At 41.2% G+C, this 17,559-nt stretch overlaps 1 protein-coding gene across 6 annotated transcripts in view; it reads left to right on the top strand.

Moving 5' to 3' along the window:
* TNS3 (tensin 3) overlaps positions 1-17,559 on the top strand; it is a 223,071-nt gene that overhangs the window by 77,335 nt on the left and 128,177 nt on the right. For 4 of the 6 annotated variants that reach the window (XM_085219995.1, XM_085219996.1, XM_085220003.1 and 1 more), the window contains exon 3: positions 5,991-6,028. In XM_085219995.1, coding sequence (XP_085076121.1) covers positions 5,991-6,028 — 38 coding nt within the window. Of the gene's footprint in view, positions 1-4,735; positions 5,087-5,990; positions 6,029-13,290; positions 13,472-17,559 lie in introns of those variants that run through there. The other 2 variants (XM_085219999.1, XM_085220000.1) reach the window with 2 other exon arrangements.

Here is a 17,559-nt window from a genome sequence, read left to right on the forward strand (position 1 = left end):
AGTCACCGTGGGCTGAGGGGGTGCTGCCATCCATGCAGAATAGAGAGTTCTGCATTAGCTGTCGGAAGATGAATTCTGAGAAATACCAAGAATATTGATTCTTCTGTGGGCAAGTCTTTAATTAGTTTGTGTTGAAGACTTCTTTCACTGTTCGTGATGTTAACAGCTACAGGTATAAAACCATGTGAACTTTATTGTAAAAAGATGACAGCAGTGGTTCATTGTACTGTTTTCTGTGCAAGTCCTTGGAGAGTTTTGATTCTCAAAGCATAGCCCTCAGTCATTAACTTTGTATGCCTGCATGCTTCCTCTTCACCTGGCTCATGATGTTTTCTTAATTCCTCACTTTCTCTAAAGTTCTTGTAATTACAATACTTTGTTTTCATATATATATATTTTTCCATTCCAGAGAAAGCAGAAAGAGTGTAGGAGATAGGACAGCCATCAGAAAACAGAAAGAAAACATAGTTTAAAAGTACTTGTAACTTCTATCTGTAGTTGAAAAAACATTCTTAAGGATTGTTCTCATGATTCTACAATACTGGCAATAAAGACGTTGGTATCATCTAGAGGCTGATAATTAGCTGCTGGTTAGTGATACGAGGTATGCTTTCTTCCCATTGGATGTTAATTCACAAGCAGTGTCATACGTTAACAGCCTTCTAAATTTTACTTGGTTTTAAGCAAGCAGTTGTATGTTTATTAAGAACATAACTTCCACTTTTGGTCTGTGTTTGTGTGCATACATTCACATACACACAGCTCTGTGGGTGTGTGTATATTCATATATACACACAGAGACTTCAGTGTATGTATGTATAGAAGTGTCTTTGTGTCAGCAGAGCACCTTACTGGCCTGTGAAAACTAGCAATGTTTATCAAGCAGTTTCTCAGCATTTTAGGAAGACACACTTTTGTGATGTGGCCCAGTGGTAAGTGCTAGTGAAGAGATTCTATTCTAGTGTTTGTTATTTATTCACTCCAGTGAAATATTCTGTAGGTGTGATTCAGTTGTAGAAGAGATGTAGAACAGATAAAGCTTGCTGTGCCTCACTGAGATGTATATGAGGACTTCTCTGTTTTATTATTGTTGGCCCATGACATCAGAGGTGGATGTTGGTGGTATGACAGTAGAGGTTGAACCTTCCTGCCAACATTCCATGCATTTTGTTGTTGTGGGACAGATGTCAGTAGAGGGGCAGTGTGACAAAATGGTGCATATGGACTAAAGGCGTGTTGTGGAGTTCCTCCATGAGTAAAAAATGGCAGCTGTTGACATTGGTGCTTGCTGGAAGGTTAAATGGTGGATGTATGTGCAGTGGGTGGTGTGTTCCAGCAGTGGCAACAGCAGTGTGGAAGGTAGGCTGTGTTCTGGATGGTCATTCACATTTTTAGTAGCGCAGCTCTTTTACATCTCTGGTGAAAAGCAGATAGCTAATGGTAGTGACTGCGTTCAGAAAACAGGGTTTTGTAGCTGAGAATGTGCTCTATCAAATAGTGTGACTGTGCTCGTCATAACTTCTGTGGTTTGCATGGAAGTAAGTAGGTGTTCCTGCTCCAGCAGAGGGATTGGACCAGATGGTCTTTCAAGGTCCCTTCCGATCTCTGGCATTCTGTGGTTCTGTGTGTTACTTTTGGAGTGACCTGCATGCGTGAGTCTTGAGCTTCTGGTAGCTGCACAGAACAATCTGTCAAAATGAGCTCAGTAGTGTTAAGTTTTCTTGCCCTTGGCAGGGATTTAGAAGCAAAATTCAGACATGTCAGGAGAAGGAAATTGGTGCTTGTTTTGCTTGTTTGTGGATCAGTTCCTGTTCTCAGGATGTAGCCAGAATGCCTGTTAGGAGCATTATATGGAATTAATGCTTTGACATTCGCATAGAAGGAAGGGAGAGAGTCTTTTTTTTGCTGCTGAGCACAAAGGAATACTTTGTTAGCTTTCAGGTTGGACAGTCAGTGATCTCATTTTGGAGTGTCTGTTTTATCCAGTTTTACGATGATCATTAGCATTATTAGACAGTGAAGAAGAAAAGGTAATAGCTTAAGTCAGTGCAATCCCTGACATTCTGGCCTGAGCTATGAACGGGGTATTTCTGGATGCTGAGGAAGAGTGAAGCTGTCTCTTTGAATTAATCAAATTTCCACCCTCAGAATGTTACCACTGTAAGTACTTGGGGAGAAGAAACAATTATGGAATTATTTCAGTCAGGGAGCTCACCCTGGTTTGTATTTAACTCATTAGCTCTACTTGTTTCCTTTGATTCTCATAAAGATAAACAGAGCTTTGGTGGTTTTTTTTTTTTAGTTCCATTACATGGAACTTCTGTGCTATATTTCCTTGTTGTTTGTGCTATATTTCCTTGTTACAGTTTGTGATTTCGAGTAAACTCACATCTGACCTCCCTGGTTTCTTCCCACCAAATACAGTAATGTTATGTTATATAAGAGCTGGCAAGCCTTGGCTTTTTGATGTACATGGAAACAGGATAAGCTGCATTTATTGTTACCTACATTTTTAATAAGAACTTAGTGTACTGCTTACACATTCATAATTTGTTTTTGCATGAGCCAGAAGCAGAATCATGTGAGCTGTCTTTTTTTTTTTTTTTATTTCATTTTGACATTTTGTATTTATTTTTGTTCTGTATTTCATCGTACCACCCCAGAAATCTAGGCATCAATAAAGAGGATGCACAGATCTTTCTGTAATGTCTGGACTTCTGGACGGATATGCTACTTTATTCTTTACTTTTTACGATTATCTGCAGACTTTAAAAGTGCTGTATTACTTGTCTCTTCTTCTTGTTATTGTTTGCTTGTTTCCCTGCTGTACAGAAGGTCTATCAGTAGGCTGTGGGAGAAACAAATAGTACGTGTGCATGTTTTTTTAGAGCATCTGTTGTTGTCAGTAAGAACTATTTGTTCCAATCTTTGTGTTTCCTTGGATATAGCAAATAGGTACTTTTATGTAAAGATCATCCTTGAAGTTGCTGAAGTGACCGAGTAGAGGAACTATTAATTGCTATATGTGATGACTAAATTTCTTCAAAGATAGGAGTTTCCTGAAAAAGTTTAGTTAATTAGCATGTCCAGCTGGCCTGCGGGTCGGGAGGTTAGCCTTATCTTTAACTGACCAGTTGGAGGCTGGAGGCTGTATCAGGGAAGTGGCCAAGGTGGTTAGAAAATAGCTTCAAAAGACATGACAAAAACCATAGAGTATTCTAGCTTTGTGGAAGACCACCCAGCGTAAACAAGTCTACCTTCTGGACAGCAGTGTTAGCCTTTTACAGTCTCACAATAAATCACACTGGTGAGGAATACATATTCTCCTAACATGCTGTTTCTGTGCATGAAATCACTTATTAATTTAGGCATGCTCCATACAGTCATGTGAGAAAATGTTTTTCCTCGTTAATTTAAAGTTATCCACCACATGCTTTAAGGGTGATAGCTTTTGTAAGAAACGTGTGGTTATCAATCACTTGGTGTTGTACAAACACCAAAAACTTTAATGGAAAAGAACATTATCCTGCTATTATCCTGCAATCCTGCTATATGTTAGGAAAGAGCTTTTCACACATAACTTACGAGCTGAAAAACTAAACCAACATAGTATGTACAAGACTGCTTAAGAAAGTAGGTCAATCTCCAGGGCTTATTGACCTGAGAAGTCACTGGAACATGAAGGATTTTCATTAAGCAGTTATTGCGGTTTGTTCTGAAACGGGCATGGATTTAATGGATTTGCTGAGCTCACGTCTTGATAGTGGCATCTTTTCTAGTGAGTCAGGCTGTGGAGTATAACTCCTGGTAGAGCTCTGAGAGTGTATTTCAGCTGTAGTGGTCTAAGGTTAGATACAGCCAACTTCCAGGTAAACCTCTGTGAGGGTTTCCTGCTTACTGGTCCTGGGGATTGAATAAGTAAATTTTACCTGAATTTAGAATGCATTTAAATTTACTGTATTACCCAAAGGAGAAACAGCGCATGGAAAAAAAAATCCAGCAGCTTTTCAGAATAAGGAAAGAAGTGCATATACTCTTGAAACCTGCCTGTCAGATTCTAGATATTATGCATGATATCATTCATCATCTAGCTACTTAAGTTGAGTGCTGTTTTCTAAATTCAGTGATTCAGCCTGTCCTGCTATTTTATCAGCAGAAAATGAAGAGAAAGTATGAATCTTTTTGAGATAACTTAGCAGCAGAGTGTTTGCTTTTTTCACAATCAGAAATTAATCTCTGAGGAGACACAGTCACTTGTGAGTTCTAAGTCACCCTATTTTTCTCAGGTCTCTGCTGTTGCAGATATCACTAAGATTCATCGGGCTCACTGTGAACAGCTTGGACTCAATATCTGTGTTATTTAGCTGCTAATGCTTCTGCTGTATGTGTGGCTGTAAAGACAGGTGACAAGATCATCAGCCCATGAGGTTTAACCCGATGTACGTTATTCTAGGGGGATAGAATGCACAAATTTTCTGAGTCAGTCGGCTCCAGTGTGGGTGTGCTGCGCAGCAGAGCGGAGGATCGCAGTGTGTGAGGGGGGTCCCGGAAGGAAGCTGTTGTCAGGGTGTGGGGAGTGGCCAGAATCCCACAGCTGCTGGGCTGAGGGCGGGCTGATGGGCTGTGGGTCGGGCTGGGTGCAGCAGCGTAATGCCCTTGAACACACAGAGGGAGCCCCTGTGGGGCGTAGTGACCAGGACAAGTAAACAAGGTGTGGCACGGCGGTGTGATGTGGCACTGCAGTTTTCACAGTCGAGGTAGGCAGGGAAGGCATAGTCTCCCTCCAGGCTCAAGAGATCAGCTCGCCTATGGGTCGTCACCCTCACCAGAGGAGCCAGACCTAGACATTGCAGATCAGCCTAAATGTGATCGCACTGCATGTTCAAGACAACCAGGGGATCAGGCCTAGCTAGCATAGGTTCATGGGAATAGGTCCTTCTCGACCAACCCGGCCTTCTATGACTAAGAGGCTCACCTAGTGGACGAGGGGAAGGCTGTGAATGTATCAGCCTGGACTTTAGCAAGGCCTTTACTCTGTCTCCCCCAGTGTTTTCCTGGGGAAACTGACAACTCACGACTTGAACAGGTATGCTCTTTGCTGGGTAAAAAACTGTCTGGATGGCCAGGATCAGATAGATGTAGCAAATGGAGTTTAATCTGTCTGGCAACTGGTTCCTGAGCCGTTTTCCCCTGGAGTCAGTACTGGGACCAGCTCTGTTTGATATCTTCATTAATGATGTGGACGAGGGGGTTGGGCGCACCATCAGTAAGTTGGCAGATCGCACCAAGTTGGGAGAAGGTGTTGATTTGCCTGTCTGAGGATAGGAAGGCCGTACAGAGGGATCTGGTTAGGCTGGGTGAATGGGCTGAGGTCAGTTTTACAAAGCTTTACAGGAGTAAGTGTCTAGTCCTGCACTTTGGTCACAGCAACATTACGCAGTGCTACAGGCTTAGCACAGAGCTGTGCTGTTGGGGGAATGGAATCTGGTGATGTTTGTCAGCAGCCATCTGAACGTGAGCCAGTATATGCTCAGGTGGCCAAGAAGGCCCAGGGCATCCTGGCTTATATCAGAAGTACTGTTGCGAGCAGGACCTTGATTGCCCCCTGTACACAGTGCTGAGGTTGGAATGTACTGTCCAGGGAGGTGATGAAATCCCTCTTTGTTTTCAAGGAAAAGGTAGGTGTGGCAGGTAGGCATAGTCGGTAGTGCTGGTGATAGCTGGGTGGTTGGACTATATGATCTTAGAGATCTTTTCCAACTGTAGTGGTTCTGTGATAACATTATTGTAGCTGCACTTTCAGGAAAGGATAAAACCTACATTCTATTATACTTTTTTTTTTTTTAATTTTTTTTTGTATTATGTAAATACTGTTTTAGCTGAAGATTTATGATTGTCTGAGTTTCCAGTAAAGGATTGATCTAAAGAAAAAAAAAAAGAGAGAATCCACCTACTCTTCTACTCATTTATTGTCTTTGCTTTCATTTTAGTTTGCAAATATGCCTGCCACAGGAAATGTGAAGAGAAGGTAAGCCTATTTATTTCTCTTTGTTGACAGTCTACGTGTATCTGAAGTTTAGGCTATAGAAGTTGTGTCATGATGATGATTAAATCAGATGCCAAGTTGACAGGAAAAAAAAAGCAATTTTTTGCTGTTATTTTGTCATTAAGGTAAAACAAGTCCTTGTATAGTTGTAACATCTGCAGTAAAGCTACTCATTCCTCCCACAAGAGGACAAGTTTGAAGTTGAAAACAGAAAGTTGGGCCAAGTACAAACTATGCCCTTCTACCAGGAAGATAAAAATATGAGTTTGGGGTGTATATCTAATGTTTACAGCAACAAGATTTAATGAAAACTTTCAGTGGTGGTTTAAGAAAAATATGAGAACATTAGTGTTCAGCATGTACTGTAAATTGTATCCAGCAAGTTCAGATTCATAATTGAATTTTTGATATTTTTAAAAAATGAGTGCCTTTTGCATCAGGAATTACCCAGCTCAGCCTCCTAGTTTATCTTGTACTCTACAAAAAGAAAGCCGGCTTCATTTTTTTATTTCTTCTCACTGTTTTATATTGTCTTGGATTTTCTTGGCCATTAGGTTAAATCAACTATAATTACTCAGGGCACATTTTCAAAGCTTGCTGAGTTGTAATTGTTTCTGACTTGAAAGTAGATGTTGAATATCGAAATGTAGATATTGAGTGTCAAGACAGCACAAATCTATATAAAAGGAAAAGAGATATTTTATGGCTGCTGAAAGTCAGAATGTCTTCCATAACATGCAGGAGCAGTCTTGAAAGGAAGAGGTGGGAGCAGCAGCCCTTGCACTTAGCATTCCATCTGTTTTCATGATTCAAAGACATCTGTATGGGAAGGATCAAATAAATAATGAACACATCAAGAGTTCAGTTTCTTCTGTGGTTTTCATAATAAAAACACTCAGCAACATTTAAAAAATAAAGCTCCTTGATTTTTTTTTTTTCGCTTGCACTTATGTATGGATAATTTTGTGGGTTCTGAAAAATGTTGCTATGGGAAAATTAACGGAGCTACAACATGAGTGTCTGAAGGGAAAATAAACATCGTGCTAGTCAAGGATTAGTTGTCTGTTACTTGTGTGTATATAGTTGTAAACTTGGAATTAAAATATTAAAAAATATTAAATTTTTTAAGTTAAAAATATTTTTTATTTTAATATGTATATTTGCTAGTGGATAAGTTCTTCTTCTGATACATTACACAAGTTGTTAAATAATTGGAATGGTTTCCACAGAACAAGAACTGTGTAAGCATGAATAAAAAGTGAGAGGAAGGGCTGTTTCTACAATTCTGTTTCAACATATCACTTTTAACAGTGGGGGAAAAAAATGTAACACTCAAGATTTACATTTACATTAATTTGTGTTGCTAAAACAAATAAATATGAAAGAAAATCAATCTGGAAAAGTCAAATCCTTTTTTCTAAAGGTTTGATTTTTCATTTAAGGCTTCTTTTCATACTGTCTTTGCATTTTCTTCCCAGATAAATTTTGTAGAGTAAAAATCATTTTACATACTGGTACCAAGTACAACATTTCTATGTTTTTATAGAGATCTGAAAAAACTAATTGCTAGAAAGACCCAAATGGAGTTCATATGGTGTTGCACAGGTGTTAGACAAGCCATAGGTGTAAAGTTCCTTGTCACGTAATATGCTGTTGGTAGCTGACATAAGTACTTCCATGGTCCCAGATGACTTAAAATTTCCTCATCTCTGGATTGGTGTAAAGCAAAGGTGTCCAAGGAGTGCTAATGTGTAAATTTTGCGTTGTTGGAGGGGCTTTGTTTTTTGCTGTCCTCTTGGGATAATGTTCCCTGCTTTTAACAAGACTGGAATTTGCTTTGAACGAAGGTTATATTTATTTTTATAGTTAGACTACTTAACTCTTGGAGACCACAGATCTATTTCAGTTGCCTGTGTTGTTCACTTGATGTTTAGCTTTGTGGAAGGATTTCTTTGTTTCAGTGTTTCCAGAACGTATGAGTAAATTCAAGTTAAGAACTCTGCTCAGTGAAAAGCTTTGGGATTGATTTGGCCATCTGGGGAATCTTAGAGGTCATCTAGTCTGACTTCCCTGCAGTGACCAGGGAGATACACTGCTGGATCAGGTTGCTCAGAGCTGGTCCTGCCTGACTTCCAGTGTTTCCAGAGATGAGACACCTGCCACATCTCTGGGTAAACTGCTCCATTGCCTCACCGCTCTTACTGTAGGGAACAATTTTTCTTGTACTAAATTCCTTATTCTAAATCTCCCCTCTTTTTGTTTGGAACCACTTCCCATTGTCCTGTCACAGCAGACCCTGCTAAGGAGTCTGTCCCCTTGTTTCTTACAGCCCCCTTTAGATGCTGGAAAGCTGCTGTCAGCTCTTCTCAGAGCCTTCTCTTCTCCAAGCTGAACAGCCCCAGCTCTCACTCTTTACTAAGGTTGATTTAAAACAGCTACACACACACTGTATTGGTATTGTCTGTGGGGAAAAACAAATGCATACAGAATGGTCGTCTGAATATAAAACCTGGAGAGAGATCCATCTCTGTCAAGTTATTATCTAGTTCAGAAAGGAGATGTGGAGATGTGGCTGAGGGATAAATTAATGGAAACTAAGGATTCAAAAATTCAAAACAGAAGTTGTTTTCGACGTGAAGAAGTGATTATTTACAAGTATGTGAACAGGTTTTCCAGACAGGTTTGTTCAGGTGAAAAGCAGACAGGTCTCTGAGCACTCAAGTAATCTAATTATGTCCTGGAGAAATGGAACTAGGAATGGGCTCTGCCATAAAGGGTTTAGTAGATCACTCTTCTCAGAAGAAGTCACTGAACTCTCGTAACCTGTCTGTGAAGTTGTTTGCTGTGTCTCTGCCAGTGCAGCATGATTTTGCAGACAGTGCTCAGTAGCGGGCCTCTTATTCATCAGTTTGGTGTGCATTGCTGAGCAATGACAGCACTGTTGCTCTGAGCCTCAAAAACTTGATACGTTAATAAGACACATGATTTTTCTGACACGTTTTTTGTGTGCTGGTCCCTCTTGAGCTGACTGATTTTATCAGGTTTGTAAGCAAATGCTTAAATTATCTTGATATCAGTAAGCTTGAGTATTTGTTGTGAAGTCTTTTGCTGGATCAACAGTGTCATTCAGCATTATCATTTAGCTTTATGCCTTACTTCAGTTTTTGTACTCAGTGTTACGTATGTACTCAACCTGGAAGATATTTTTGCCTTGCCTGAGTCATTATTTCTTACATAATGCAGTGTGATACTTAGTCAGTCAGACTTGGTGATTCGAAGAACTAATATACTAATCCACGTGGCTCTGTGTTTTTCTTCTCCAACAGGATTAATTAATTTCTATGAGTTTGATTCAACACTCTTCCTTCTTTGCCTTTTAAGGAGCTATTTAGACACCTCAGTGGAGGGCAGACTTAATCAAAGCTTAAGATTTTGTCTTAGTGATCTAAAATCCTTGTTCAGACAGACTCATTTTCTGAGCTGTAGCGTGCCAGTTGAATGCTGTTAAAGCTAGGTAAAGCAATTCATTACCTTCAGATTCTGTAGTTTATTTCTAATAGAAAAGTAAGATGTATGATATGTTTTTAGTGTTTTGCCACTACAAAGCTGCCAAAATTGTAATCATAAAAGGTGCAAACTCAGACATGACATTCTGTCCTGTTGCTTTGCTCAAAGGCCACATTTTTTTTCTATCTGATTCTCATTTTCATGGCATTTGTATTTGAGATATTGTAATTCTCCCCTCGACCCTGGTTTCCCATTTTCTTTGATCAGCAACAGCTTAAAAAGTTTAGAGAATAGGAGTGAGGCTGCCCTACATCCCTCACTGCATTGTTCATTTCTTTCGTAGACTCTCTCGTAGTAAAGGAAAAGCAAACATGATTATAAAAGGAAATGCACAGAAATGTAGAAAACAAAAACAACAGTTTGAGTTACTGTAAAAATGTTACTGGCTGTGCTGCAATGGGGAAACTGACAGTAATCATGGCAATAAAACCAAGCCAGGAGCCACAGCTGGTTTTAGTTCTTGGATACACGTTCATTGTGTACTGCGAAAATAGGGAGGGAAGAAGTTAAAAAAAAAAAAAAAAAAAAAAAAAATTGATGTACTGGTTGTCTATTTTCAGGTAAGAGATTTAGAGCTCAAAGTGTATTGGCATTTTAAAAGGCTCGGTAAACTTTTGTCACCTGGGCTGTTTTGTGAATAAACCTTGTGTTTACTTGGGGCAGCCTCATTAAGATGGTAAGGCTGGTCTCTGGCCCTGTGAGGGGTGATCATGAAGGCAGGTACCTTTCATTCCCACAAAGAGAATCAGTGGCTCTTAATAGTCCAGAGAGAAAAATACTTAGGAGAGAAACATATTGCACACTGTGATACGACAATTTTCCTCGTGTTTCTATCGCAGGAAGGAAAGATCCTTCTCCCTTTTATAGAGAGATGAGAGATAAGTCTGCTTAGTTCAGCTCATCCATCTTTTAAACAGTGTGGTAACTATTCAGAATTGAGTTACGGACAGTGCACTGTTGTCAGTTACCAGTCAAACTGTATTTAATTTGGTTGTGGATTAGTTTGTTTTCTTACTGCTCTTGTGATATCCAAATTAAAGGAAAAAAATACTTTGCCTTTACTTCCCTTTTTCTTCAGAATAGTGAATCTAATATTGTGTTTTATGCATTTTCTTCGCTTTGTCTTTTATTCCTCCTGTATCAAATACATAGCTTACATCCTAATTTCTGATGTGCCTGTGTGGTTTTGTTTGATTTTCAGGAGGAGGTTTGAAAGTAGACTGTGCTTAAAAGTTGTTCTCCATCTGCTGACAGCGTACAGTACAGCATTACAGAGGTGCTGCTTCTAGGCCTGTGTTGTTACATGAGCAGAAGCTGATGGCTTTGCAGGCTGTGTGCAGTGTTCTGCATGCCCTGATTGCAGTGTGCTGCTTTTGTGTTCAGTGCTAAAGCAGAAGGCGTGTAAGGGGGCACCGCTTTACACTTAACGCAGTAAGAAAGTGCATTTTGGCAAGTGGTCCAAGGGAAGGGTACTTAGAAAGTTAAATGAATTGGATCGTTCTAGATTACCAGTTCCATTAGGAAGGTGAGACCGGGGAAGAGGTTGATAGCACAAGCAAGTAAAGAGTAGCAGCCTAGGGGCACCTTCTCTTCACATGAAAGAAATCCCTGAGATTTCCAGGATTACTTGTTTCTAACATCTAATCTCTGCCGTGTTTTTGATGAGTGCTCATAAACTGTTGGAAAGGTTGGGTTGGTATGGTATGGTGATACTTGGTCAGCTTTGAGAGGGAAGCGACTTCTCATTTCTCATTGGCACGGTCATTTCTCAAACCGTTGCCAATGTTCTTTCTCTTTGAGAGTGATAATCATTTATTTTCTGTTTAATTTGATGCTCCCAAGGTTTGCTATTGAGGAAATTCAGTATCTGTTCAGAAGAGTAGAAAGAATTTCTCTTTGAGTGTTTAAAATAATACAAAATTAATACAGAAATCAGACTTTTAAGATGTTAAAAATGTGTTACTTTTTAAAGGACTGCTACTTGTGTAGTGGCAGTTTAAAATCTTTATGTATTTCTCTTTTAATGCTCTAATTTTCATATTTATATGCATTTGCATTTCAAGGAATACAGCTTAATGTTTCAAACTTCCTCAGAAAGTAGGTTTTTTTTTGTAAAACCCTTTCACTGAATACTCAGTGTTTGTTCATTTATGACTTCAAAATAAAACTCTGTTTTAAAAATAATTGAGTAACCTTGAAGAAAATTGTTTTGAGTACAGCAAAACACTGTCAGCTTCTGCAACTTAGTTAATATGACAGTTGAAAGTATAGGTCAGCACTGCCGTGAGCACCTGTGGGCTGAATACGGTGACTTTGTTCTCAAAAGGTTCATGTTTTTTTGCTTTGCTTTTTTCTCTAATAAAAAAAAAAAAAAATATATATATATATATATATATATATATATATATGTATCTGAGAATCAGCATGCATGATCAGAGGAGTGAGTATACTTTCTCCCTAACTATCTCAGATTTTGGGTAGAAGGAATCAAGGCATTAAATGAAAACTTGTGCCATGTTGGTTCCAGGGACAACTATGTGAACCTCTGTAGTTGATGCATTTTTGTAGGAGTCTGTACATAGAAACACATTCAGTAAGGCTTAAGATTCTAATGAATTTTTTTCCCTCATGGGAAGTAATTAGCATGTTATGTTAGCATGCATGCAACACTTTCAATGCTGCTTAGCATGGGACTAGAATAAAAATGTTTGCAGTTGAAGTTTAGGTTACTGTGTGAATTTTGTAACTGATTCTTGCAACTCAGAGCGGTCATTAGAGTTTTCCTGATAGTCCTCAATAGCAGTATTTTGCAGATCAGCCTGCAAAATATTCTACTCGTTTAGTTACAGTATACTGTAGTGAGCTGTTCAATGAATAAGCCTTCTGATTCAATCAGAACTGTAAGCTATTCAGTGGCATAAGGACTTAAGGTGCTTTCTAGGAGCATAAACGTTGCATTCTTTAAGTAGCAGAAACGCTGTGCTGCAGGGTTGTGTGTTTGGCAGTTAATTTGCTGGGGCTTTCCAAAACTGGAAAAGTACTTGAAAATACGCTAGTGTATTTAGACAGGAACTCTAATTCAGTCTCTCTTTTTCAGGTAGTTGGCTATGTTAGCAAGACCTATGTGGTACATGAACAAATTCAAAGTCTGTTTCTTTACAAATTCTAGCAGTTGGCAAGAGGAAAATAAGATGGTACAGAGCAAAGGAAACAAAACTACTTCTGTTTTCCCTTTGTTCACTACGAAAACATGAGTGGGCTATATTTCCACAACATGTAAATTTTCTACTGGAAAATATCAAGATGTTTTAGGAGGCTTTTTTTGTTTGATTTTCATTCCTGTGCCCTGAAAACTGATCGGTTTTGTCTAGTTGTTTTCTGTCTGGCTCTGATCCTTGTATCTTGATTTGTGGATTTTAATTTTGAATTTTTTTTGAAGAGACATAACTATTTTTTAGCCCTCTAAAGTGGGATCAAAGAACTCAGAAATGATGTGTTTTACATTATTGTTGCTTGGAATACTCTCATTTTTATGTTACACAGTTTGTCAAACTATGTCTCTGGGGGGCAGAAAATGAGGTAGCTTACCAGAATATACCACTGCTTTCTTAAAGCAGTATTTTGGTAGCAATCACAATGTCCCCGTGATACGTAGTATTTTCCACTGTGTGTTGCAGTGTACTTGATTGCTATGGCCTGGAACTACATGAATTCCCTCTTGCAATACTGATTCTCTAAGACTGGAGCAGCCCCTGCGTTTGGTTATGAGCAGTTGCCTTACTGACTTAATGAAAGAATGGGAACTTCACTACAGACCACATGAATAACAGAAATGTTTTGGAAACCCATAATGAGGAAGTGAGTAATATGTCTTTTCCAGTAGAAGCTCTTCCGTGTTTTATATCGGCAAGCTGAAATGTCTAGGCTTCATTAGAATTTGCTTTTACTATCTCTGTGTTATAACACACTATTTCATAGTACTTTACTAGAATTATTTCTAGAAGGGCACTTCACGTGTCTTCTGATGCCTTGTTGAAGAAAGTCCTTAAAATACCTCAGACAATTAAAGCCTCGTAAAGCAAGTGCAGTCCTGATAATAAATAAGCAAACAAACAAACCTATTTGACAGGAGTATAGAATCATAGAATCACCAAGGCTGGAAAAGATCTCTTACAATCATCCAAACCAACCATTCACTTATCACCAATATTTCCCACTAAACTGTGTCTCTTAGTACATCATCTAAATGTTTCTTGAACACCTCCAAGGTCAGTGACTCCACTGCCTCCCTGGGCAGCCTCTTCTAATGCCTGACCACTGTCTCAGAGAATTATTTCCTGACGTCCAACCTCAGTCTCCCCAGTGCAACTTGAGGCCATTCTCTCTAGTCCTATTGCTAGATACATGGGAGAAGAGGCCGACCCAGCTCCCCCAGTGTTCCTTCAGATAGTTGTAGAGAGCAGTAAGGTCACCCCGAGCCTCTTCTCCAGACTGAACATTCCCAGCTCCCTCAGCTGCTCCTCATAAGGCCTGTGCTCCAGGCTCCTCACCAACTTCTTTGCTCTTCTCTGAATGTGCTCCAGGGCTTCGATGTCCTTCTTGTAGTGAGGGCTCCAAAACTGAACACAGTACTCAGGGTGCAGCCTCACCAGTGCTGAGTATCTGGTCAGGATGCTGTTGGTCTTCTTGGTCACCTGGGCACACTGTTTGCTCATGTTCAGCCAAATGTCGATCAATTCCCTCAGGTCCATTTCCTCTGTACAGTTCTCCAGCCACTCTGCCCCTGGCCTGTAGTGTTGACTGGGTTGTTGCGGCCAAAGTGCAGGACCTGGCACTTGGTCTTGTTGAACTTCATCCTGACGGGCCCCAGCTGTCCAGCCCGTCCAGCTTGCTCTGTAGGGCCTTCCTACCCCCAGGCAGATGGACACTTCCTACCAACTTGGTGCTATCTGCTAACTTACTGAGGGTACACTCAATCCCCTCATGTAGGTCCTCTGTAGAGGTACTGAACAGGACAGGCCCCAATACTGACCCCTGGGGGACAGCACTTGTAACCAGTAGCCTGCTGGATTTAACTCAGTTCACCACCACTCTCTGGGCTGAGCCATCCATCCCGTTCTTTACCCTGTGATGAGCGTATCTGTCCAAGCCATGGGTGGCCAGGTTCTCCAGGAGAATATGTGAGAAACCATATTGAAGGATTTGCTGAAGTCTTGGTAGACTACATCAACAGCCTTTCCCTCATCTGCCAGGTGGGTCACCTGGCCATAGGAGATCAGGTTGGTCAAGCTGGACCTGCCTTTCATGAACCCATACTTGCTAGGCCTGCTTGCCTGGTTGTCCTGTTCATGCCCTATGATCTCCCTAAAGATGATCTGCTCCAAAACCTTAGCTGTCACTGAGAGGCTGACAGGCCTTGTAGTTCCCTAAATCCTCCTTACGACCCTTCTTGTAGATGGGAGTCACGCTGGCAAGCCTCCAATCCTCTGGGACCTCTGCAGGTGACCGGGAACACTGAAAGATGATGGAAAGGAGCTTGGTTATCATCTCTAAGGGCTTCCTTAGCATCCTCAGGTGGATCCCATCTGGCCCCATGGACTTGTGGCAGTCAAGGTGGAGTGGTTAAATCCTGACAGTTTTCACAAGAATCGTGGAGGTTTGTTCTGCTCCCCATCGCAGGCTCCCAGGTGAGGGGGTAGCGTACTCCAACAACAACTGGTTTGACTTTTAAAGACAGTTATGAGGAGTGCATTGAGAAGCTCAGCCTTTTCCTTAAACTCAGTGGTCATGTTCCCTGCCGCATCCAGTAAAGGAGGAGATTCTCCTTAGCCCTCCTCTTTCTGTTAATGTATTTGTAAAGAATTTTTTTGTTCTCTTTTACACCAGCAGCCAAATTGAGTGGGAAGTAGGACTTCTGCCTTTCTAATTTTCTCCATGCATATCCTAACAACTTTGTACTCTTCCTGAGTTTCCTGTCCCTTCTTCTACAGGAGAAAGATTTTCTTTTTCTCCTGGAGCTTCATGAAAAGTTCCCTGTTCATCCACACTTGTTGTCTTCTGTGATGGCTCATCTTATAGCAGACAGGGACAGCCTGCTCCTGTATCTTTAAGACTGCCTTCTTGAGGAGTGACCAGGCTTCCTGGACCCCTTTACCTTTCAGGCCTGAATCCCAAGGTACACTCTCTACCAGTGTTCTGAAGAGTTCACAGTCTGCCCTTTGGAGGCCTAAGGTAGCAGTTTTGCTGCCACCCCCACTCCCACCCTCCTGACTTCACCAAGAATTGGCAGTTCCATTTCGTGGTCACTCTAAGACAGCTCCTGACCTCTACATCTTCCACTAGTTCTTCTCTGTGAACAGTAGGTCTAGCGAGGCACCTGCCCTGGTAGGCTCTCTTATCAACTTATCTTCCATATATTCTAGAAACCTCCTAGGCTGCTTCTTCTGTGCTGTCTTGTCTTTCCAGGAAACATCAGGGAAGCTCAAGTCCCCCATGAGACCAAGGACTGGCTATCATGTAACTTCTGCGAGCTTCTCATAGAACGCATCATCCTGGTTAGGTGATATGTAACAGACCCCAGTCATGATGTCTGCCTTGTTTGCCGTCCCTCTGATCCTTTCCCATAGAGTCAACCTTACAATTCCCAACCTCCTAGCTCAGAATCAAAACACTCTCTGTCGGAGCACGGCGGGAGACAACACACGACCAGAGAAGTGATCAATATGTCTCAACTTTATTTAGGAATGATGCGCGTTTATGTTGGCGATAATAAGGCTAATACATATTGCAAGATCCAAGCTCATGATTCGTTCACGCTACACATAGCCATCCCACCCATTCTTGTCCTTGGCGGTTGTTTTCGGTACTTTTCACATCCCTTGCAGACCTCCTTCTTCTTTGTTTGTCAGCTCTTCTGCAGCTGCAAGATCAGCATGACCTTGCCTTGTTTTGCTCGACCAACCAAATGTTATCAGCAAGGCCTTTCTCAGCTAGCCAGCATTCAATCACGCTCTCCACAACTCTCTTAGAGGGCTATGCCACCGTCCTTACCTTCTTACCTGTCTCTTCTGAAGAGCTTATAGCCATCCAGTCGAGGAAGCAATCCCACAACATTTCCATAAGGGCAGCTAAGTCATAGTTGGCCTGCTGCACTGTGGCTTCCAGCCTTTCCCATTTGTTGTCCATGCACGCATTGGTGTAGATGCACTTCAGCTGACCCCCATGCCTCACCACCAACCCAATCTTTGTTCCCCTAGGCTCAGCTCTATTGGGCCTATTTTATCTCTTACCCCTTTCATGTCTATCTTAAAGCCCTCTCAACAAGCCTTGCCAGCTCCTCGGCTAGGATCCATTTCCCTCTTTGAGACAGGTGAGATCCATCAGCTGCCATCTGGCCAAGTGCCAAGTAAACCACCCCATGGTCAAAAAACCCCAATTTCTTGCATTTGCACCAGCCTGTCAGCCACATATTTATGAAATGGGTTTTCCTGCTCCTCTCAGTATCCTTCCCTGCCACTGAAGGAATAGAAGAAAGTGTGACCTATACTTCCACTCTATCCTATTAGCTAGCCTGAAGTCCTTTTCGATAATCCTCAGACTTTTCTCAGTGACTTCATCGCTGCCAGCCTGAACTATCACTTAAGGATAATAATCAGAGGGGCAAATCAGACTGGGAAGTTTCCTAGAAATATCCCTCACCTGGGCCCGAGGAAGGCAGCACACTTCCCTGCAGGTAGGGTTGGGCTGACATATAGGGCCCTCTGTTCCTCTCAGAAAGGAGACACCTGTGACAGTAACCTTTCTGTCCTTCCTGGTGGAGGCTGTCCTGAGGTGTGCAGTTGTCCGCCTTGCCCCAGAGAACCTTGAACGTGGTCCTTCCACCACATCCTCTCTTACTTCTCCCTCAAGTTCTAGAGCCTCAAACGCATTACGTTGGGGCACGTGGG

The sequence above is a fragment of the Meleagris gallopavo genome, chromosome 3 (assembly GCF_905368555.1).
Source record: "Meleagris gallopavo chromosome 3, MGAL_WU_HG_1.1, whole genome shotgun sequence".
Lineage (NCBI taxonomy): Eukaryota > Metazoa > Chordata > Aves > Galliformes > Phasianidae > Meleagris > Meleagris gallopavo.